The following is an 18,440-nucleotide window of genomic DNA, read 5'->3' as shown; positions in this document are numbered from 1 at the left end:
TTAGGTTTAAAGATTAAAACAGAAAAAAAAATATTTCAACAGGAACAGTGACAGACTGGGCAATGGAGTACTTTATGCTTCTGTGAACCCCGAGTACTTCAGTGCTTCAGATGGTAAGTGTGGCCTTACACTTCTGATGCTTTTACTTTCATATATTCTGTTCGTGTCTGACTGAAAACTCTAAAAAGGATGTGGTAAAACCGTTTTCTCTCTTCATTTTATTAGCACAGCCACAGAATCCGTCATTGATAATACATAAATGTCACCTGTCTATTGAAACTGGGGAGTTTTTGAAATTTTTCTGTAGTTTATTCAGCTGAGGCAAATTTGGATGCATTAGTTTCACTTTCAGACTATCATCTACTCATCCAGTGATGTTTTCACTGGAATGAAAGAAGAATTCATGAATTCATCGTCTTTCATGTTTGCCCTTTTAAGCCCTATTCTGACCTATCGGAACAAACCCACTGCTTGTTTCTATGGACTTCTCACATGGAAAATAGTAACATTTAACAGAAAATAATACTGTCTCCTCACTTCCCATCCCAATAAAACTCTCCTACAACTTTTCACGGTTAAAGAAAGAGAAAAGCAATATTGTGGGCTTCCAGACATATCACATGCAGAAATTTTGTGTTAGAATGAGCATGGATGTTCAGTGTAATCCATATTTGTTTCTCTTAATATCTGGAGTGTAGATAAGCCTGTTTTTCTCTAGCTGGCAAAACGTTTTTTAAAGCTAGTTTCAAATTGACCTAATTTATTTGTGACTGATGTATCTATTTGGCAATGACAATATTTAGAGGTATTAGACTGTGGCAGTGTTTAGATCCCAGCTGGTATACTTGTGTTGAGTGCTCTGCTAACAGAGTGAAATAATTGTAGTTCTGAAGTCAGGTGTGGAGTTTTGGGGTGCATCTTTAATTTCTTACAATTTTCTGTGGGAGACATAATGTGGATAACGCTCAAGTCTTTAAAACCATCCAAGAAATAAAAATTCTTTAAAACAAAATTGCTGTTCCTAGAACAGCGTGCTCTTTATGGTTTTGCTTTCTGTATGCCTGTATTATTTTCCTCTACTTCACCATCGCAGGAGGTTGTGCCTGCTAATGGTGTAGATGAACTTGCCAGTTCTTGTGTTGGCTGTCCCTGAGCAGCAGCAGGAGCTGAATGAGCCTGACAGTCCAGGGATCCTCAGCTCTGCATCTCCAGAAAGCCCATGTACTGAGATTGCTATGAAATGGAGAACTCTGGAAATGCAGCTTTCTGGCTAAATGAATTGCTTTTAAAAAAAAAAAAAAAAAAATACAAAAAGCAACAAGGTTCCCACTGGAACCCTACTGCTAGATAATTAATTTATTTCCACACACACACACACAGAGGTGTGGTGGTCTGTAATGAGCATGTGCCCATACTGTACGGATTCTGTACATGTGGAGCTCTTCAAGTGCAGGAGGAAATCAGAACATCAGACGAATTTCCTTGAGGCGTCAGTTCTTCTGTTTATGGTTTAGTTTGGTGCTACTACTGTAGACTTCTTGCTGGAATAGTGTTTCCAAAAGCCCCCAGGAGGCTAATGGGTTTAGCCACAGTGGCAGCAGACTCTTTTACTGTTATTTTTTTTTATAGCAGTACCATTAGGGTTAAAGGTCTGTCAGTGTTCATGCTATAATCCTCTATTTTTGCATCCTGTCATTTCATCCAGCCAGAGCGTGTGACACAACTGTCCCCTCCTTGGTGACTGATAGGCAGCAGCATCAGTGACTACTCAGATGTCCTCTTGCCTGAGGCAGTCCTCCCTCCTGGCAGTCACCTTCTGAGATCTCTCTTCTGCCTCAGATCAAAGACTTGCAGCAGCAAGTTCTGCCTTTACTGGTGCAACAGTGTGTGTGCAAGTGATCAGAATAGTTTCATGCAAAGAGCCTACTAGATCAGAGAGTGTTTCCCTCTAGTCATAAAATCAATCTGTTAATAGAGAATACAGCAGACACTAAACTGATACAGATGATCAAGTATGTTTGATGCTGTCTGGAAGAATTAGAAAACCAAGGATCCCAAGAAGAGCTCAAGCCTGAAGTATTGATTCAAGCCTCTTCCCACCCTGGTTTTGTGCTTTGAGGTTCCTTATTTCTATCCCATTATGTCAGTACCGTAGTGAGGCCCCTTCAAGTCCATCTACACATTTCTTTAAGATTTATTTGTATGCCAAGCATCTACATATCTCTCTATGGGAAAGATCATGGACTATTTGCATACATTGTGCAAGGTCTCAGCATTGTGTCTAGTGGTGTTTACAGCAAAACCGTTTGAGCAGTTGGTATCATAAAGCAGTGTGTGATCGCACCACTTGCAGAAGTGGAACATCACAGCCTGTTCTTTCTCTCCTCAGTGTATGTTCCAGACGAATGGGAGGTGCCCCGTGAGAAGATCACCATGTGTCGGGAGCTTGGGCAAGGCTCCTTTGGAATGGTGTATGAGGGAATAGCCAAGGGAGTGGTGAAGGATGAGCCGGAGACCAGGGTGGCCATCAAGACTGTCAATGAGTCTGCAAGCATGCGTGAGAGGATAGAGTTCTTAAATGAGGCCTCAGTGATGAAGGAGTTCAATTGTCACCATGTTGTAAGTCATGAAAATGTAACAACGCTGTGATTCGTACAGCCGTGGTGCTTACTGGCATGAGGGTGTTCAGGGCATGTCTTCACTGACTGAAGTGGGAATTTGGGATTTTAGCTTCAACTCTGCACAGCTTTATAATATTGTTTTTAAACAGGAGTCAAGAGAGTGGAACCAAATCTACCTTCCGACCTTTCCCACAGGCTCACGGGTGTTTGGGGCTATGTATCGACATGAATAAATTATTACTACAGTTCAATTAGCTGTATTTGTAACTGAATGTTTGGTTTTCCTCTTCCAGGTTCGGCTGCTTGGTGTTGTTTCTCAGGGCCAGCCTACGCTGGTTATCATGGAGCTGATGACACGTGGGGACCTCAAAAGTTACCTGAGATCATTGAGGCCAGACACAGAGGTGAGTCACGAGTTGCTGGATGTTTTTTTATTTCTTCAGTTAGAATCATCTTGAACGAAACAGCGTCACGTTGGAAGCAGCAGGCAATTAGCCTTTCTTGCCCTTCTCCTTAAGCTCTAAGAACAAAACATGAGCTGCTCTGTGATCTGCAACACCATTTTTCATGAGGTAGCTATTGCAAATAGCCCAGTGTACTGTATGGAATAGGTCCCTTCTTGTATTACTGAGTCCTGTTTTCCAGATTTGAACTAAATCTCTTGTCTAATCTAATTGCTCGTCAAGATTTTAAACAGAAAATTAGCTAGTTGAAGCATGTGTGTTAGGATAGTTGTTTCATGTTGTATAACCTGCCTGTTGCCTCTGCTGGAAACTAAAAATCTAGTATCTTAGCTAATGCATACTCCAATATGTAGACAACCAGTCTAACAGCTAAAATTGCCACATACCATACAGGGTCTGAAAAATAAAGATGACACATAGGTCACTTGCAGCTGAAATCATAGTAGGCTATGTAGAAAATGAGCTCAGCAGCTTTTGCCCTTGATCTATAAATTCTGATGAGAATAAAGGAACGGAACATGAGCACAATATGTGCACAAGAGAATGAATATGGTATAAATGGTGGGCATTGCATGTAGCTTAAGTGATTGGATACAGAAAATAATCATACTGAATACAGGATTCAGAAAATACCAGTAGGACTCTGGACTAAGGGCTTGACTAGCATTTATGATAATGTTTCAGGTTATATTAAATAGTTTTGGTTGAATTCAACGAACTTCATAAAAAGGGACAGTGACATTATATAGAAATTACCAAAATGATGAGTTCTGTACCGGGCTTTTCTGTCTTGTATGCTGGTGCTCTCCAAAGCAGTCTGTGATAGGCCTGTGCCTAAATTCCTTGTCTTCCTTGATGTGCCATGTAAAGAGTTGAGTGAAGTCTTCTGAGGACCTGTATGAGGAGGAAGGCAGGATGCTTCAATAAGGTGTGGATGGAGGGCTTGCCTGATCACTGGCTTTACTGATAATTTAACCATGCAGCTCCCATACCTATCTCTTTCTCCTGGGGATTCAACTCACATTGGTCCTTCTGGGCTTTCCTGGTTATACCTTCTTGGCTCCCATAGGGTATGTTGCATTCAGCTCTTTGGGAGCCTGGGAGTAGTGGGTATGGCTCATTATGTCAACACAAAGTAGCACAGTTTGAAAGTGATGATGGGACTGGACATGAACACTTCCCATGGAAGGTGGGTAAGGGACCATTTAATCTCTGGATGGGGATGTGATAAAGTTCAGTGACTTGATCTGTGTGCTTTACAATCTTTGTCATTAGCAGAATTCAGTATACGAGGCTCTAGTTTTGGTTACTCTGTCAGTGATGATTATCCAAGGGGTGTAAAGCTTAGGCAAATTCATACTGATAAGGGATGGTGTGACTTAACTGATTGCATATGAATACCTGAACTCCTTCATCCATGAGATTGAGAATGGCAGAAGCCATTTATCCATGGATGCTAAGGAGTGAATTTGCTTCAGAAGAAATTGTCCCATAAGCTTTTCTCCTATTTACAAATTGAAGTAATTCAAGAGACGTGGTTATGGACAACTGGGGAACAGGAAATGAAATCATTTCACATCTTCTGGTTGTTTGTGAAGATAGTGAAACAGTAGAAATCTTTAAAATAAGCCGTCTGCTTTGTATCTCAGAACTTGTGTGGCAGAAGGATGGACATTTAAACTCCATAGATATAAGATAACATCCTTATACCAAGAAGTCTTTCTGGCTTGTATTCCCCAAAATGAAGTGGCCTAAAAGCTATGTGGGAGTTCTGTTTGTAACCCAGCTTGATATGACCAGTTTGGTCACTAAGCAGATGCTATGGTGTACATAATCATGAGTTTCTGTTTAGTCTGGATCATGTCAGGCTGAATTGTGATAATGTGATTTTTATTTTAAAAAAATTTTTTTTTTCAAAAAATAGTATGTTGCAGTTTGATGTAGAAATAGTTACTCTTTTTTTCCCCCCCTTACCTGTTCTATCTCCTTAATCTTGTTTAGAATAATCCTGGCCAGGCACCTCCAACTCTGAAGAAAATGATTCAGATGGCAGGAGAGATTGCTGATGGGATGGCATACCTCAACGCCAACAAATTTGTTCACAGAGATCTTGCTGCGAGAAACTGCATGGTGGCAGAAGACTTCACAGTGAAAATTGGAGGTGCGCTTTCTTGACTTTTACACAAATGAAAAACATCATCCTGAAAAATCAGCATCTTAGAAGGCATTTTATTTTTTTGAAAGCTGTTTGAAAGGCCGTTTAAAACTTAGCTCTAGTTTAAATTTCTGCAGAAAGAAATATGTTCCTTAGGAAGCCTTGCTGTGATTTAAGACCTGTGAGCAGCCAACATTGAGTTGAAACTCTTGAAATACCTCTACTTGCTGTTGTTCCAGTGAGGAAATAGTATAGCGTGTGGGTTTAAAAAGAGCTAGTGAAGCAGTGATTTGAGGTGCAGATGCTGCAGACCCCTGGGTGGATGGTGTAGTTACCACTGGTGTGTCATTCGCTTTTCTGTTAATGACCAAAAATAATTCCACCTCCTGTTTATTGATTCAAGAATAAGAATTTTAGGATTATTTTAAAGTATATCTGATTTGGAAGTGGAATGTAAGGCTTGACTTCAGCTGGATGCTTTCCAGTCTGAACTGGAGTTCTGCTTTGCAGACAACAGAATGGCTTTTCCTCTGCTCTGCTGTTAGAACGCCACTTTTTTTTTTCCCTTCACCATCCCTCCAAAATGGTGTCAGATGAGTTTTTTCAGACTTCTCTCCAGAGAGGGTGATTTTAAGCTTTTGGCTGTTTTTGAGTTGTGCGCATTAAAATAACATGTATAGCAACAGCCTTCTGCTCTAGGAAACTGATTCTTTTTCTCTGAGCTTAACTCAGCTATTTTGATAATTTGTGTAAGTAATCCTGTCATTTGGGAGAAAGAAAAAATTATTTCATTTTGAGTCAGTTAATTAGGAAATAAGATCTTTGGGGGATTTTGTGCATTTTCTGCAGGTTTGGGGGAAGTCAGCCTGAATCCTTCCCATTCCAGTTTTCTCATTCCTCTTCCCCCCCACCAGGATGTTTTACAATTCTTTGAACTGAAGATGGTGCATTTCTTCCCTTTAACATGGTACATGGTTACCCTGAAAGCATTTCGTGAAATATGCTGCACTGCTCTCATTTGTGTACCAGTATTGAAAATCCCTTCATGTAGAAACAGTTTAGGAGCATCTTGACTGGAACACTCCAACTCAGACTGTTTAGATCTCAGAGGAGGAGCTTTATGCTACACTGTCCTATGCTCGTTGCATATCTGTTTCTTCTTTGCATTACATTTTTAAAGAATTTTCCATTCAGCCAGGATAAAGTCACCCTGGTGTGTGGGAGTGATGGAATAGCTGCACAGATGGACATTTTAGTCATAATCACTGAGGGTACCAGTGTCCCTAGCAGGCAAGGAACGAGAAGGATCAGTGGTCAGTCAGTCATCCAAGCCTGGTAATAGTGACATCCATAGACTGGTAATAACAACTGTGAGAAGTGGAGGAATTCTGTCCTCTTTTCACTCCACTTTTCCCAGAAAAAAAGGGGCAACTACAGGTCTGTATTGATAAAATGGATTTTGCCCTAGGTCTGCTGTGTTAGCAGACAGCATTTAATATTATTAAGAGATTTGATGCCACTTGATTTATTAACTTTTTGGTTAGTGTCTGAAAATATAGTTACTGGTTTAAATAGGCTAGTCCAAGACCCAGCGGTTTTGTGTGCATCAAGCTGATTGTAGAGAAAAAAATTCTGGAATAAGTCTGAGTTACAGTCAGGAGATGAGTGTTGTTAGATCCAAGTCTTGCAAATGTTTACATATTTACAGCTAAGAACATGCGTATAATCCAAAGTATGTCTTTAATACTGGTCTGTGTTAGTCATAAATGAATAGCTTAATCCTCTGTAGCATTTTAGATGGAATATTATACAGGAACTAGAAATTACCTTTGGACAGAGGGAAAAAAAATGAGAGAGAAGCATTTCCCTCAACATGTGAGATTCTTTAATTAAAGACAATAGTACTAAGTACTAAAGGAGCTCTTTACACTCTTTAAAAAGAAAAGAAAATCATTGAATTTAGAGAACAGATTAGTGAATTGTATGACCTTCAGAAGATTTAGCTTACTGCAAGGCTTGAGTGTAAATCCTGGAACTTTTCATATTAACGTATTTAAATCATTCAGACTTCTCACCCACTGAAGTCAATGGTAAAAATGTCTGTTGGTTTTGCTGGGAAGGAAGCTAACCAGCCCTAAGGCAGCAGGTAAAGTGCCTGCAAAGTAAAGTGTCGTGGTAACAAATTGCAGATTCTTTGCACCAAACTGTGATTCTCTGCTGGCTACAATGGCTTGTAGTAAGGGGAAATGTTCATCATTTTATCGTGCAAACTCAAAACATTTATACCTTCTAGATTTTGGCATGACAAGAGATATCTACGAGACAGATTATTATCGTAAAGGAGGGAAAGGTTTGCTGCCTGTCCGCTGGATGTCCCCAGAATCACTGAAAGATGGAGTCTTCACAACGCACTCCGATGTCTGGTAACACAAAAGGGGCTCTGAAAAACTATTTTAGCCCCTCTTCTTTCTAGCCTCTTTTCTTGTTTTAGTAGACTTAACTAAGTATACTGCTTCTCCTGTCTCTTCAAAGGTAACTCTCTTTTTCCACTGTGAAGCATTCTGCTTTATATTTCATATTTCCATTGCAAAATCAAGAACTCGTGAGGTTAGATTCTGCTCTCAGAGAGAGCAGAATTAAATGGATTTCCAAAACTGGAGGTGGCAGCATGTTTCCTGCTGTGGGTTGTAAAATCAGTTGTGCAGTGAAAAACATTACCTTCACCTGGAAGAGCAAGTTGTCATTTTTCAAATTGCCTTCCTTCAAGAAAAGCATTAAAAGTTGCCAAGAATATAGAAAGGTTCATAGTGCTGACCTGCTTTTCTATCAAAACCTTCTGTGTAAATAACTCTACTTTCCCGCAGACGGTTTGTGTACACTAGCAGGTTTTTTCTTGGGAGTTCTCCCTTGTGTATATCCTTCTCCATTTGGAGCTTTGTTTGCTTGTTTTATATACCGCAAGATGCAGAAATAGGTTTTTCTTTAAAAGCACATTGCCTAGTTGCTGTATCTGTGAAGTTATTTATAGAGGCATTCAGGAAATTTCAAAATATACCTCTTAGAAGAAATAATACTCTGGAACAATTCCCCACCGCACACCAAACTTCTGCAGATAGGTGGGGAGGACTTGGCAGAAGATGAACGTGTACTGGCAAAACCTCTACTGTCTTTTATGGTTTCTCTGCCTTCCTAACAAGATGTTTTTACTGCTGATCTGTTACAGAATTGGCAGCTGATTGCCTGCAAATGTCTAGAAGTCAGTAGGAATGGTATTTTAGTAGTAAACTGCATTTTCTTTAAACAGCTTGAGGATTTTGGAGTCGGTGGACTGTAGTCCACAGCACCAGCTTTGAGTGAAAAGTTCATAAGAGGAATTGCGAGTGAAAAAGCAAAGCACCAGAATGTTGCTTAAAATGTTTTGCATATGGCTAGTAACTTATTTATGAATCCAGTAACCCTCAAACTTGGAAGTAGATGAAAATAACCACTTTGAGTTGAAGGGGAAGCCCTGTATCAACCATTTATCTAATGGAGCAGCACAGGCATGCTTTTGGCACTCCCCCTGCAGTAAAAGAATTTTGGGACTTGTAATGGCTTCACAAAGTAGACAGAAATTTGGAATATATCACTAGAAAATCTCCGATGTAGAACTGAATGAGCCTGGAGTGAAGAGCTGGCAGACCTGCCCATTCTTACCGTACAACAGTAACTTTTAAGTCCAGCCATCAACTCCAGCCATTGTATCAAAAGCGAGCTACAGCGGATCAGTTGTTCAGCTTCGATGATGTACTGCAGTTGTTCCATACACGCTTTCCTTTTAACCTATAGCTGTTAAGTGACATAATTGTTTAAACATAACTCAAAAAAAACCACCAAACCCACAAAAAAACCAAAAACACAAAAAAACCAAACCACAGATGTGATGCCAAATCAAGTGTCAGAAGTAAATTAGTACTTTAGTTGTTGCAGGAGGTATGTGAGTTCTCCCTTCAATGTTAACAAGATTTGGCATTCATCGGTCATGCAGTCCAAAAGCAGGGTTGAGCAAACAATACTGCAGTTTATCAGTGGGATAGTCTGAGCGAAATATCCTAGCCAGAAGTCACATCAAGGAAAGTAGCTTACTGATTATAAGGTTGGATAACTTAAGAGAAGGAGTAAAATCTGACAGATTTTTACTTGAAAGCATAGAGAGGAAAAAAGTTGCTTTATGGAGAGGAGGTCCACAGCTCTCATCAGTATTTCAGACAGTTCCTCCTTGGGATGGTTTGTCATCTTAATTGCTAGAAGTGACTTATTCTGAAATTTGGTTCACATAGGTATACTATCTTGAGGTACAAAAAACCTGGTTCAACACGAGGAATATGCTGTTTGTTTAGAACACCTATACATTTGCGTTTGCCACATGTATCCACGTGTGGCTATAGATTCAGAAATTTCAGTCTGAATTCCAAATGTAGTGGAGCTTGACTTATCACTGTCATGAAATAGTGTCTATCTACTTGATCTGCTAATGGCTAAAAGGATCATTCTGATTTACTTCTCAGTAACTTTTAGACAAAAAACTATACATTGAAGGTCTCTTCATGCCAGGAAAAATATCCTGACTCCTTGTATTGGTTCGGATTTTGAAGTTGCTTTGTGTAAACCGTGTAGCTTGGCTGTTTTGGGGGCCATTTATTTTCATCAAACAGTAAAAAATGTTGAGATTGTTTTTCCTGCCTTTTTGGTAGGATTTTGTGACATCTGGTTCCGTGTTCTTCGAGATAAGTTTTAGAAGCCAGAATGTCAAAAAGACAAAACTGTGTGAGTGGTCAGAGTCCAAGATTTATAAACTGTAAGGTGAAAAGGCAAACTGCAAAAAGAGTGTCTGGAGGTTTTGAAGGGTGGAGCTTTATTTTAGCAATTCATTCTTTTATTGCTTTTCAGACTGAAGAATGAGGTAATTAGACAAGACTGTTTTTGTTGTAGTTAGGGAAGGAGAACATTTAAAAATTAATGTAATACTGTTCAGGGTGAGGGTGTATTTCTATAAATAAGTCTTCAGCATCTTGCATTCTTTCAGAGCTGGTAGTTGCCTTGAAGGAGCAACGTAAGTTTATTTGTTATGATAATCTGACTAGTAGGTGCACAAGACTTGTTCTCATTATTCCTGCAGTGATCAAAGTAGCTTCAAAGGCACAAAAATGTTGAGTTGACCCTCTGTCCCTGCCTCCCCTGAAAGGCAAACAATTGCAAGTCTGTTTGTAGCTTCTGGCTCCAGATGCAAACCATTTTAGATACAGTGGATAACTGAAAGATAAAACCACTCTACCATAACCGGCTAATAATACTGGACTCCTGTTTTGACAACAATACCCTATTGAAACGACGCTTTTTTTTCTCTAAGCTTGACTCAGCATTTTAGCCACAGAAGGCAAGACAGCATCTAGATTTTCTTTCTTTGCACAGCAGCTCTAAAAGTAGATGACTCTTCAGTGCAGGGCAGACAATTTGAGCCATATCTGCTCAATAAACTAAATTTAAATGGAGATATTTTTAGAAAGTGTCAATACTTACATCCAAACCACCCAATTACATAACTACACTTATCTTTCTTCACCAGTAATCAATTCCTATTATTAGACAGACTTCTTTTTTCACTTCTGCTGTCCTTTGTAGTTAGTTGGAAGGAGCTAGAAGCTCTGTTTCAAGAACGTAGTTACATACATGTTCCAAAAGGGGTTACTGAGTTTCTCCTGGGGGCTTAAATGTTTTGCTGCTGAAGCAGCAAATTAGGGTCTTGGTACAAGAAGCTGGAGAACATTCACATTTCATCCATGTCTTTTTCAAAAATGGGTCTTGTTACTTGCTGCTGTATGTCGAATGCCTTGATCCTTACTTTGCACCTTTGACTTAGCATGTGGAAGAAACCAAAGCAGAGGGATAAATGGAAAATATTACCCACGAAGTGTTTTATGTGCCTAGGGAATAGAGGTTGGTTTGTTTGCTTTCTTTTAGTGGTAAGGCAGATGAGATGCACAGGTGTGGTGGTGTGCATTTGCTGTCTAGCTCTTGGCTTGCTAGAGCGGTAAGGGAAAAATGCAGCTTTTAAATCAGATTTGTGCAACTCAAGTATTTCTGATGAAGAGCAGCTTGCACTGAATGAGAGCTTACAGTTCTGCGTTACTGCCTTCTCAACTGCTATCAGGAGTACCTGAGACGTTACATGAAGATTTTGAGTTTAGTTTTTTAAATGTACAGATTTTTTCCTTGCTATCTCTGTGGCTTTCAGGAGGGCTTGTCAAGCTCACTTTAAATAACCAGCCGCTGCAACCACCTGCTTAGGAGGTTTGATTCCCTGCACCCAGCCACACACGGGTTTTTTTGCAGACTTTAATGATCAGGTTTCTATCCAGCCTGAGGTCCTCTGTACAGGAAGCGCAGAGACAGAAACAGAATTTTTAAATTTTTTTTTTTCCTTACCTGCATCTTTCCTCTTCCCCTCTCCATGTTCTTCCCACCTTGCAGCGTGCCTAAAGGCTGAACTCAAAAGCCATGGGAAAGGGAGATGAGGTGCGAGCTGATTCTCCAGGCAAGCTCACAGCTTAAATCTCCTCTGAGATGGAGGAGCAATGAGCTTGTGGTGGCTTTTTTACTGATTGACCTGTACAGAACCGGTGTAACCAAGTAATGTTGGACCACTGAATGATCATAATCACGACCAGCTCTGAGCTGTAGATTATAGTGTGAAAAATGGAGATGTAGTATTACCAGTCTCTTCTTACAGAGGCCATTCTGAAGAGTCATTCAGGACTGGGAGCCTGTTTCTCACCATTGACTAGAGGTGTTTGAAGTCAACAGTCTCTTATGCTAGGTGATGTGGCTGTCGCCATAGTTGCATACTTTTTGAGCAATTGCAATTTTTTGGTAAAAGAAAATACCCATGGACACCTACCTGCTCAGCATCATCGAAGAAAAATATCCTTATAAAGATTGCTCGGCTTTCTAAAGTTCTGATTTATTTTCCAGGTCTTTCGGTGTTGTACTTTGGGAGATTGCAACGTTAGCAGAGCAGCCATACCAAGGCATGACCAATGAACAAGTGCTCCGCTTTGTGATGGAAGGAGGTCTGCTGGAAAAACCAGACAATTGTCCTGATATGCTGTAAGTTTCAACAGTTACCGCTGTTCTCAGTGCACAGTTTATTCTTCCTAATCCCTTCAATGTCCACTTCTGCCCTATCAGGAGGGGTTATTAAAGAGTGATAGTAATGTGAGGTGCTGCTTGAACAGTCTCTGTCAATCTAGTATTTTATAGTAGTTAGACATACCAGAAAACAACTTTGCTTGTGGCCAGGATCTCACTTCAGGCTATCTCATCTAATAAGGAAACAAAACCCAATCTTCGTGTTCCTGAATAAAATTAGACTTGATAAAAGCTCATAAGTGACATTTGATACAGCAGAAGACTTTGTGCCTTAATCTTATCTCTTCTGCTTAAAGTAATTCTGTTGAGCATAAAGAGAAAAAAGAGTATAGGATGAGCTGAAAGGTATTGTGCATAAACTGTGGAATTCAACTTTTTAGTTCAGCATACAGATGAACGTATCGTTCCTTTGTCTGAAGCAGCGTTGGATCTGCTATTTCAGTCACAGTGCTCATCACATTGAGATAAACAAATCTCCCCTGCTAACAGTTTCCTTTCCTATAAGCACAGAAAGAAGTACGCAGAAAAACCTCTGCCTACCCCTAGAATCAATACAAAGCCTTGCAGCAAAGGAGGGTGTGCAATGCAGCAGGCTTCAGTTTTTAGCTTTACATTGCTGAAATACTTCTTCTGGCTTTTGTGTACAGCAGTTTCAGTTGTTCAGACTTTACTACTTTGATATACTTCCCGAACTGGCTTTTGGGAAGGAAATACTGCATCTTGCAGTTATTGAAATTTGTTGGAGGCCCACAGAAGGGATACAATCACTTAAGGGCCTCAGCTGCTTGGGATTCTTAGGAAAAGAGCTTTTTTGGCTGGAGTGCTGGCTTTGGTTTCAGATGACAGGCAGTGTTGTTTTGTTGTTTGAGGGGGGTGGGTGGTATATGCAGGGGGAGGTGTAGCTGCCATGTGATTCCTCAGTTTCACATTCTTTCCCTTCCACGATGCTGTGGAGAATTTCTGGCACTCAGATTGTTTAACACGGTCAGAGCTGTGCAATGGAGGGGGGGGGAGTAGGCAGAAATGGGGGAAGAACAGGGTGTGTGAAGGGGTCAGCTCCCCGAGTCCATAGGAGTAAAAATACCTCTACAGTGAGAACGTGCTCAGCAAGAGATTCAGCGTTAGAAATTCCCCATTAACCTGGGGCATGTGTGGTATGAACAGGGGGACGAGAGAGGAGTCACAGCAAGAAGCTCTCTTTACTGCAGCCCATCCGACCCGTTGTTCTTCCTCCTCCTCCGAGATAATGCTCTGCTTGCTGGGTGTTGCTACTGGATGAATCCACTTTCAGGGTAACTGGCTTGCAAGCTGGGAGAATTTGGTTAATGTCTGGCAGAGCAAATCTTTGCACCAGTGTGTAACATCAAAGGCCTTTTTTGTGCTGATTTTAATGAAGAAGCTGTTCACACATTAGTTACGGCCACCAAGGCATTAGTCTGACATTGCAGAGGTGCAGAATAAAAAAATCTTCCTTTGAATTTAGCCACTTCTGTCCATCAGAACAAGGAACAGGGCTGAACTCAGAACTAAGGCACATCCAGTTTAGTGGTGTCTTTTTTTTGGTGATACAGTTGTGTACAAAACATCCTGACTCTGTCCAAAATGAAGAAAAACAAAAACAAAAACCTGAATGTGTTGACCTTGGAAGCTTATTGTGACTTGCTTTAGCTCCCTTTCAGCTTGTTTTGTCTTTGTATTAGGACAGACACCCAAGTCTGCTGAAATTCAAATAGGCTGTTGTAGGAGTAACAGTAGGAAGCTCCAGAATAATCTTCACCTTTGTTCCATGCACATGCATTTGGCATTCAGAGAACCTATTTTGTGTTACTGTGGTGCTTTTTTTTTTGTATGCATGTTTTCACTTCTTTCCCTGTCTTCCATCCCGTTAGCCCAAGATTCTGTAAAGGTGCTGTGCAACGCTCAGTAACCTGACAACTGCTGCCAGTCTTGAACCTCACATGTGTTCCTGCTGGCAGGCATGGAAACCTGGTCTGTAGGCAGAGTTCCTCTCCTCTCACCAGCTGTCTGATAACTTGCTTCTCAGCAAGGGACGTAACAAGAAAAATTACTGAATGGACAGAAAGGTGCTTGTAACAGAATTGCAAAGAGCCCTGAAATTGCATATGGATCTTGCCATGCATCCCCAGCATGTTTCAGGCAACTGCTTTCGCAAGTGCTTTATGAAACCCTTTGTAAAATAGGGGGTCCTCTTTTTTGTGGAGGTTGCTAAAAGATTCTGTTTAAAGACAAGTTTCTTGCTATGTCTGTGCTGGTGGAAGGTGTTTTTTAGTACAGATTCTCACTGGTGGAGACTGACCGGTCTGTGATACTTAATATTAACTCAAGATTTCCAGAAAGCAAAGTCCACCTGCTGCTGGGAAGTCAATATAATTCTTGTGCTTGGTACTGCGTGAAAGTAAGTGAGAAGGGGAGCCAGGAACTGCACTTCTATATATTTCATGTGGTAGGCTACAAATGCAGAGATACTTTTTTTTCTTTAAATTAGTTTGACTTGGAAACAACTAAAATTGTGGGCAGAACACAAATTTACCTTTCTGTAGAGAGAGGGGAGTATACTGGCATACAAAAACCTCCAGAACAGGTGGAGGAGGTAGACTGCTGTGGGGAAGCGTAGATGAGAATAGAGAGAAGAACCCTGGTGCAACTGTCACAGAATCTACTATTTTTAACCTTGCAGATTATGTGACTGTTGACACAGCCATGCATGCTCTAGCCACAGTGCAGTGGTTTTCGTAAGGGCCTCTTGTTGCCCCCCCTGCACGAATGCTACGTGGTGCAAGCAATCTTGGACGTTCCATCTCTCCTAAGACTGCAATGCTAGTAATGCTTGTTAGTGGCTGTGCTTTGCTAACCCCTGGTAGCAACAAGTCAGTAGCTTTTAGGTGGATCAGAGGCCAAGGACACCTGAAGAACTGGAGAGGTTCTGTTCTGCAACTTGGTTGTATCAGATGCTTGTGCAAAGGGGGATTTTTACGGCGCGGTTGTCTTGTGGTTCAGAGAGGCGGTAAATCCATGTGAAAGGGCTAAGCACAAAGGGGGTGGTATTTCTAGAGGCTTTTTACTCTTACGCGGGGTGAATCAAGACTCAGTTCTGTTTATACTACACCCTCTTGGCATAGTTTGCATGGTTTTACAGACAGAACCATGCAATAAGACAGATGGTTCAATAAGATGGTGCCAGGAGGAGCTTTGCTGTTTTTCTCCTCTTCCTGTGTAATAAGTTATGCTTTTATGTACTACCATTCTTATGGCAGTGTTCATCAGGTGATGGCTGCGTGGCGAGAAGGTTTGTTACAGCTGAAGCTCTCGGACAGTGCGTTCCCATGGGGCTTTTAAAAGTTGTGGAGGCTGGAATTCCACTCTGTTTTTGAAGCAAAATTGCTTCCCCCACATGTATTGTAGATGACTAGACTATTTACGCATTGCTGATTTTCCCTTTGTTCCTGGCGAGCACTCAGTTAGAAACCAGGGTCTGCTATGCAGAGGTAATGTCAGCATGTAGCAACAGCAGAATAGGAGATGTCCTTTCACTCTTCCCCACCAAATCGAGTCTGATGCAAAGCACAAACGTACACCCACTCAAATGGAAGGCAGCTTCTATAGTAACTTTCCATTTTCTTACTCAGTGCAAAAAGTAACTCAGTTTCTGCTCAGTTCTTTGAGCAAAAAATGCATGGGAAAGACAGTGGCTATTCTTCTATCTCATGATGATGCCTGCAACTTCCTTGAGCTCACTTGCCACCAGTCAAAACCATACTTTGTAAAACTGCTCAGGTTGTATTAACAGCCTGTAAATTCTTCTATTGTCTGCTGGAAAGGTTTTTTTTTGTTTAAGATAATGTGAACAAGGCCTTTGAACCCACAGAGTTAAAAAGAAAAAAAAAATCCTTTTATGGGAACTGTGTAGGGTTTTTAAATCTGGAATGGCTTAAAAGAAACATCACATGTCCTTGTTTGTGCTGATGTCACATGCATTACTCCGCTGCTTGTGGTATCTCCTTAGCATTGCCCTTAGGCCTCAGGGCGAAGCGCCAGCGAATATCCAGTGTTCTTGGCTCCAGCTAACACTTCTATTCAGGGACGCAGCAGTCAGCTGGAAAGGAAACAGCAATGAAGTAACAGAAATGGATTTTATGTATTTATGTGTCAAGCTTTCCTCCTCGTTTGTGGGTGAGGGTATAGTGCAGTTTTATAGTTTGGCTTCACTTTCGCTCTGAAAGACTTTTTAAGGGCTCAAAAACAAGCAATAGTTTAACAGTGTTTGTATGTGCCTGTTACAATACAGCATTGAGTACACAGGGAGTTCTCCCAGCACAGACTGGTTTTGCCAGCTTCTTTTTGGGTGTCACAAGGCCGTGCTTAGGTGGCTGACTTCTGTTCATGCAGAGTTGTGCCAGCTGAGCTCTAACAGGAATATTTGTGACTTTAAATGCACTTCAATTCAGATTGCTTTTGTTTTGGTTGAAGTGCTCTCAGCAGTGTTTGCATCCCAAATACAGCAGATTTCTGTCTCTTTGCTGGTTCACGTCAGCTGAGAACGTAGTGCACCCTGTGAAGAAATGCAACAGTATTTCCCAAGGAGCGAGTTTCTGGGGGAGTGGATTTCTTTGCTTTGGTTTTGTTTCAGGCCAGGGTTCCCAGACTCTCTGGACCCCACTGTGGGCAGTGATGTACCGCAACAGGCTTCAGAGTCCAGGGTTTTCCAGCTCGGTGACAGTCCTGTTGAAAGGTTTGTTCTACAGCAGGGACACTGGAGACATTGGGACGTTACTCTGTGATGGATTTAGGTGCTATTCAAAAAAGGAGTGAATTTTTGTTCCTTCGGTTTTGTTGTTTGGGGGTTTTTTTAATTAAAAAGTAAAGTAATTCCGCACACTGATGCAGAGATCTAGTAAACTGCTGCTGGGGCATAAGGCAGTGAGAGCTAATCAAAGCATAAAATAGAATTGCTTGCTTACTTTCTGAAAATCTGTGGGAGTTAGGAAAATGGTATTGTTGTTTTATGGAATCAAAACTAAAAGTTTAGGCGACCTGGCTAACCTTACACGGGAAGGCTGGCAGAGGTGGGGAAACGAATGCAGACTGGCCACTGGACCAGGCTGCTGGCCAGGCAAGGAAAGGGCGTCTTACTGGGACTGCAGGTCACAGTGCTGGAAGGTAAGTCAGAGATGTAAAGGATTCTCCAGTACGTTACCTTAACTGGAAAATTTTTCTTCTGTGTTTTTTTTAGATCCGTTCTTATTCTAGCACAGAAAGTAGTAGTTTTGGCCAGTGGTGACTTCCTGCACACAGCGTGTTCCTCTGAGTACTGTGTACACAGAGGATTGGCTTCAAGAATTAATGTTAATCTTCCTTTTCTTATTTAAATTTGTCCTATTACTTGTGCTGTGTTAACAGAAGACATCCCTACTCCACCTTCACAGACAGTGAATTCCTTTCTTGTGTTGTCTTTAAAGCTCAGGGCGATCTCTCAGGAATATCCAATTTTGCTGTGTCATGAAAACGCTGTTTTCATTATGTATGTATTACTATTTCATTTTGTGGTTTTGTTTTGCCAGCATGGGACATTGTACAGATCTAATCATGGATGTGCTTACACAGATGATCTCACACTCCGTAAAATATTAATGCATCCCTGGCCGTAAATGAAAACAACATAATTTTAAAGTAAAAGATTAGAGAATGTCTTTGAGATTGGCAAATGTCTTTTGGGGATTACAGTTAATTTTAATGTAATATTCTTCTTTCAGGGGTAGAAAGAGGTGCTTTACTTTGTGTGTATTTCCTATTTTAATTTTTTCCAAGACAATATTGATAGAGTAGGGATTGGTTGTTTGAAAAAAATACTCCAAGAGGCACTATCATGTAGCTGTATGATTGAGTAAGCACAGGATATTTTGGAGGAAAAAGAGAGAAATATCAAGTCAGAATAAAAGTAGAAAATGCTTCTGGATGTCAGGTATCCATGAGACTGTTTTATGGGCAAGTGTG

At 40.9% G+C, this 18,440-nt stretch overlaps 1 protein-coding gene across 2 annotated transcripts in view; it reads left to right on the top strand.

The window, feature by feature from the left end:
• Positions 1 to 18,440, top strand: part of IGF1R (insulin like growth factor 1 receptor) — a 198,232-nt gene that overhangs the window by 171,973 nt on the left and 7,819 nt on the right. For both annotated transcript variants that reach the window (XM_076347994.1, XM_076347993.1), the window contains exons 15-20: positions 43 to 113; positions 2,390 to 2,619; positions 2,915 to 3,025; positions 5,087 to 5,246; positions 7,534 to 7,663; positions 12,252 to 12,386. In XM_076347994.1, coding sequence (XP_076204109.1) covers positions 43 to 113; positions 2,390 to 2,619; positions 2,915 to 3,025; positions 5,087 to 5,246; positions 7,534 to 7,663; positions 12,252 to 12,386 — 837 coding nt within the window. The remainder of the gene's footprint in view (positions 1 to 42; positions 114 to 2,389; positions 2,620 to 2,914; positions 3,026 to 5,086; positions 5,247 to 7,533; positions 7,664 to 12,251; positions 12,387 to 18,440) is intronic.

Source organism: Aptenodytes patagonicus, chromosome 10, assembly GCF_965638725.1.
Source record: "Aptenodytes patagonicus chromosome 10, bAptPat1.pri.cur, whole genome shotgun sequence".
Classification (NCBI taxonomy): Eukaryota; Metazoa; Chordata; class Aves; order Sphenisciformes; family Spheniscidae; genus Aptenodytes; species Aptenodytes patagonicus.
The sequence above is the reverse complement of the archived record's forward strand: the minus strand, read 5'-3'. Positions and strand labels throughout refer to the sequence as shown.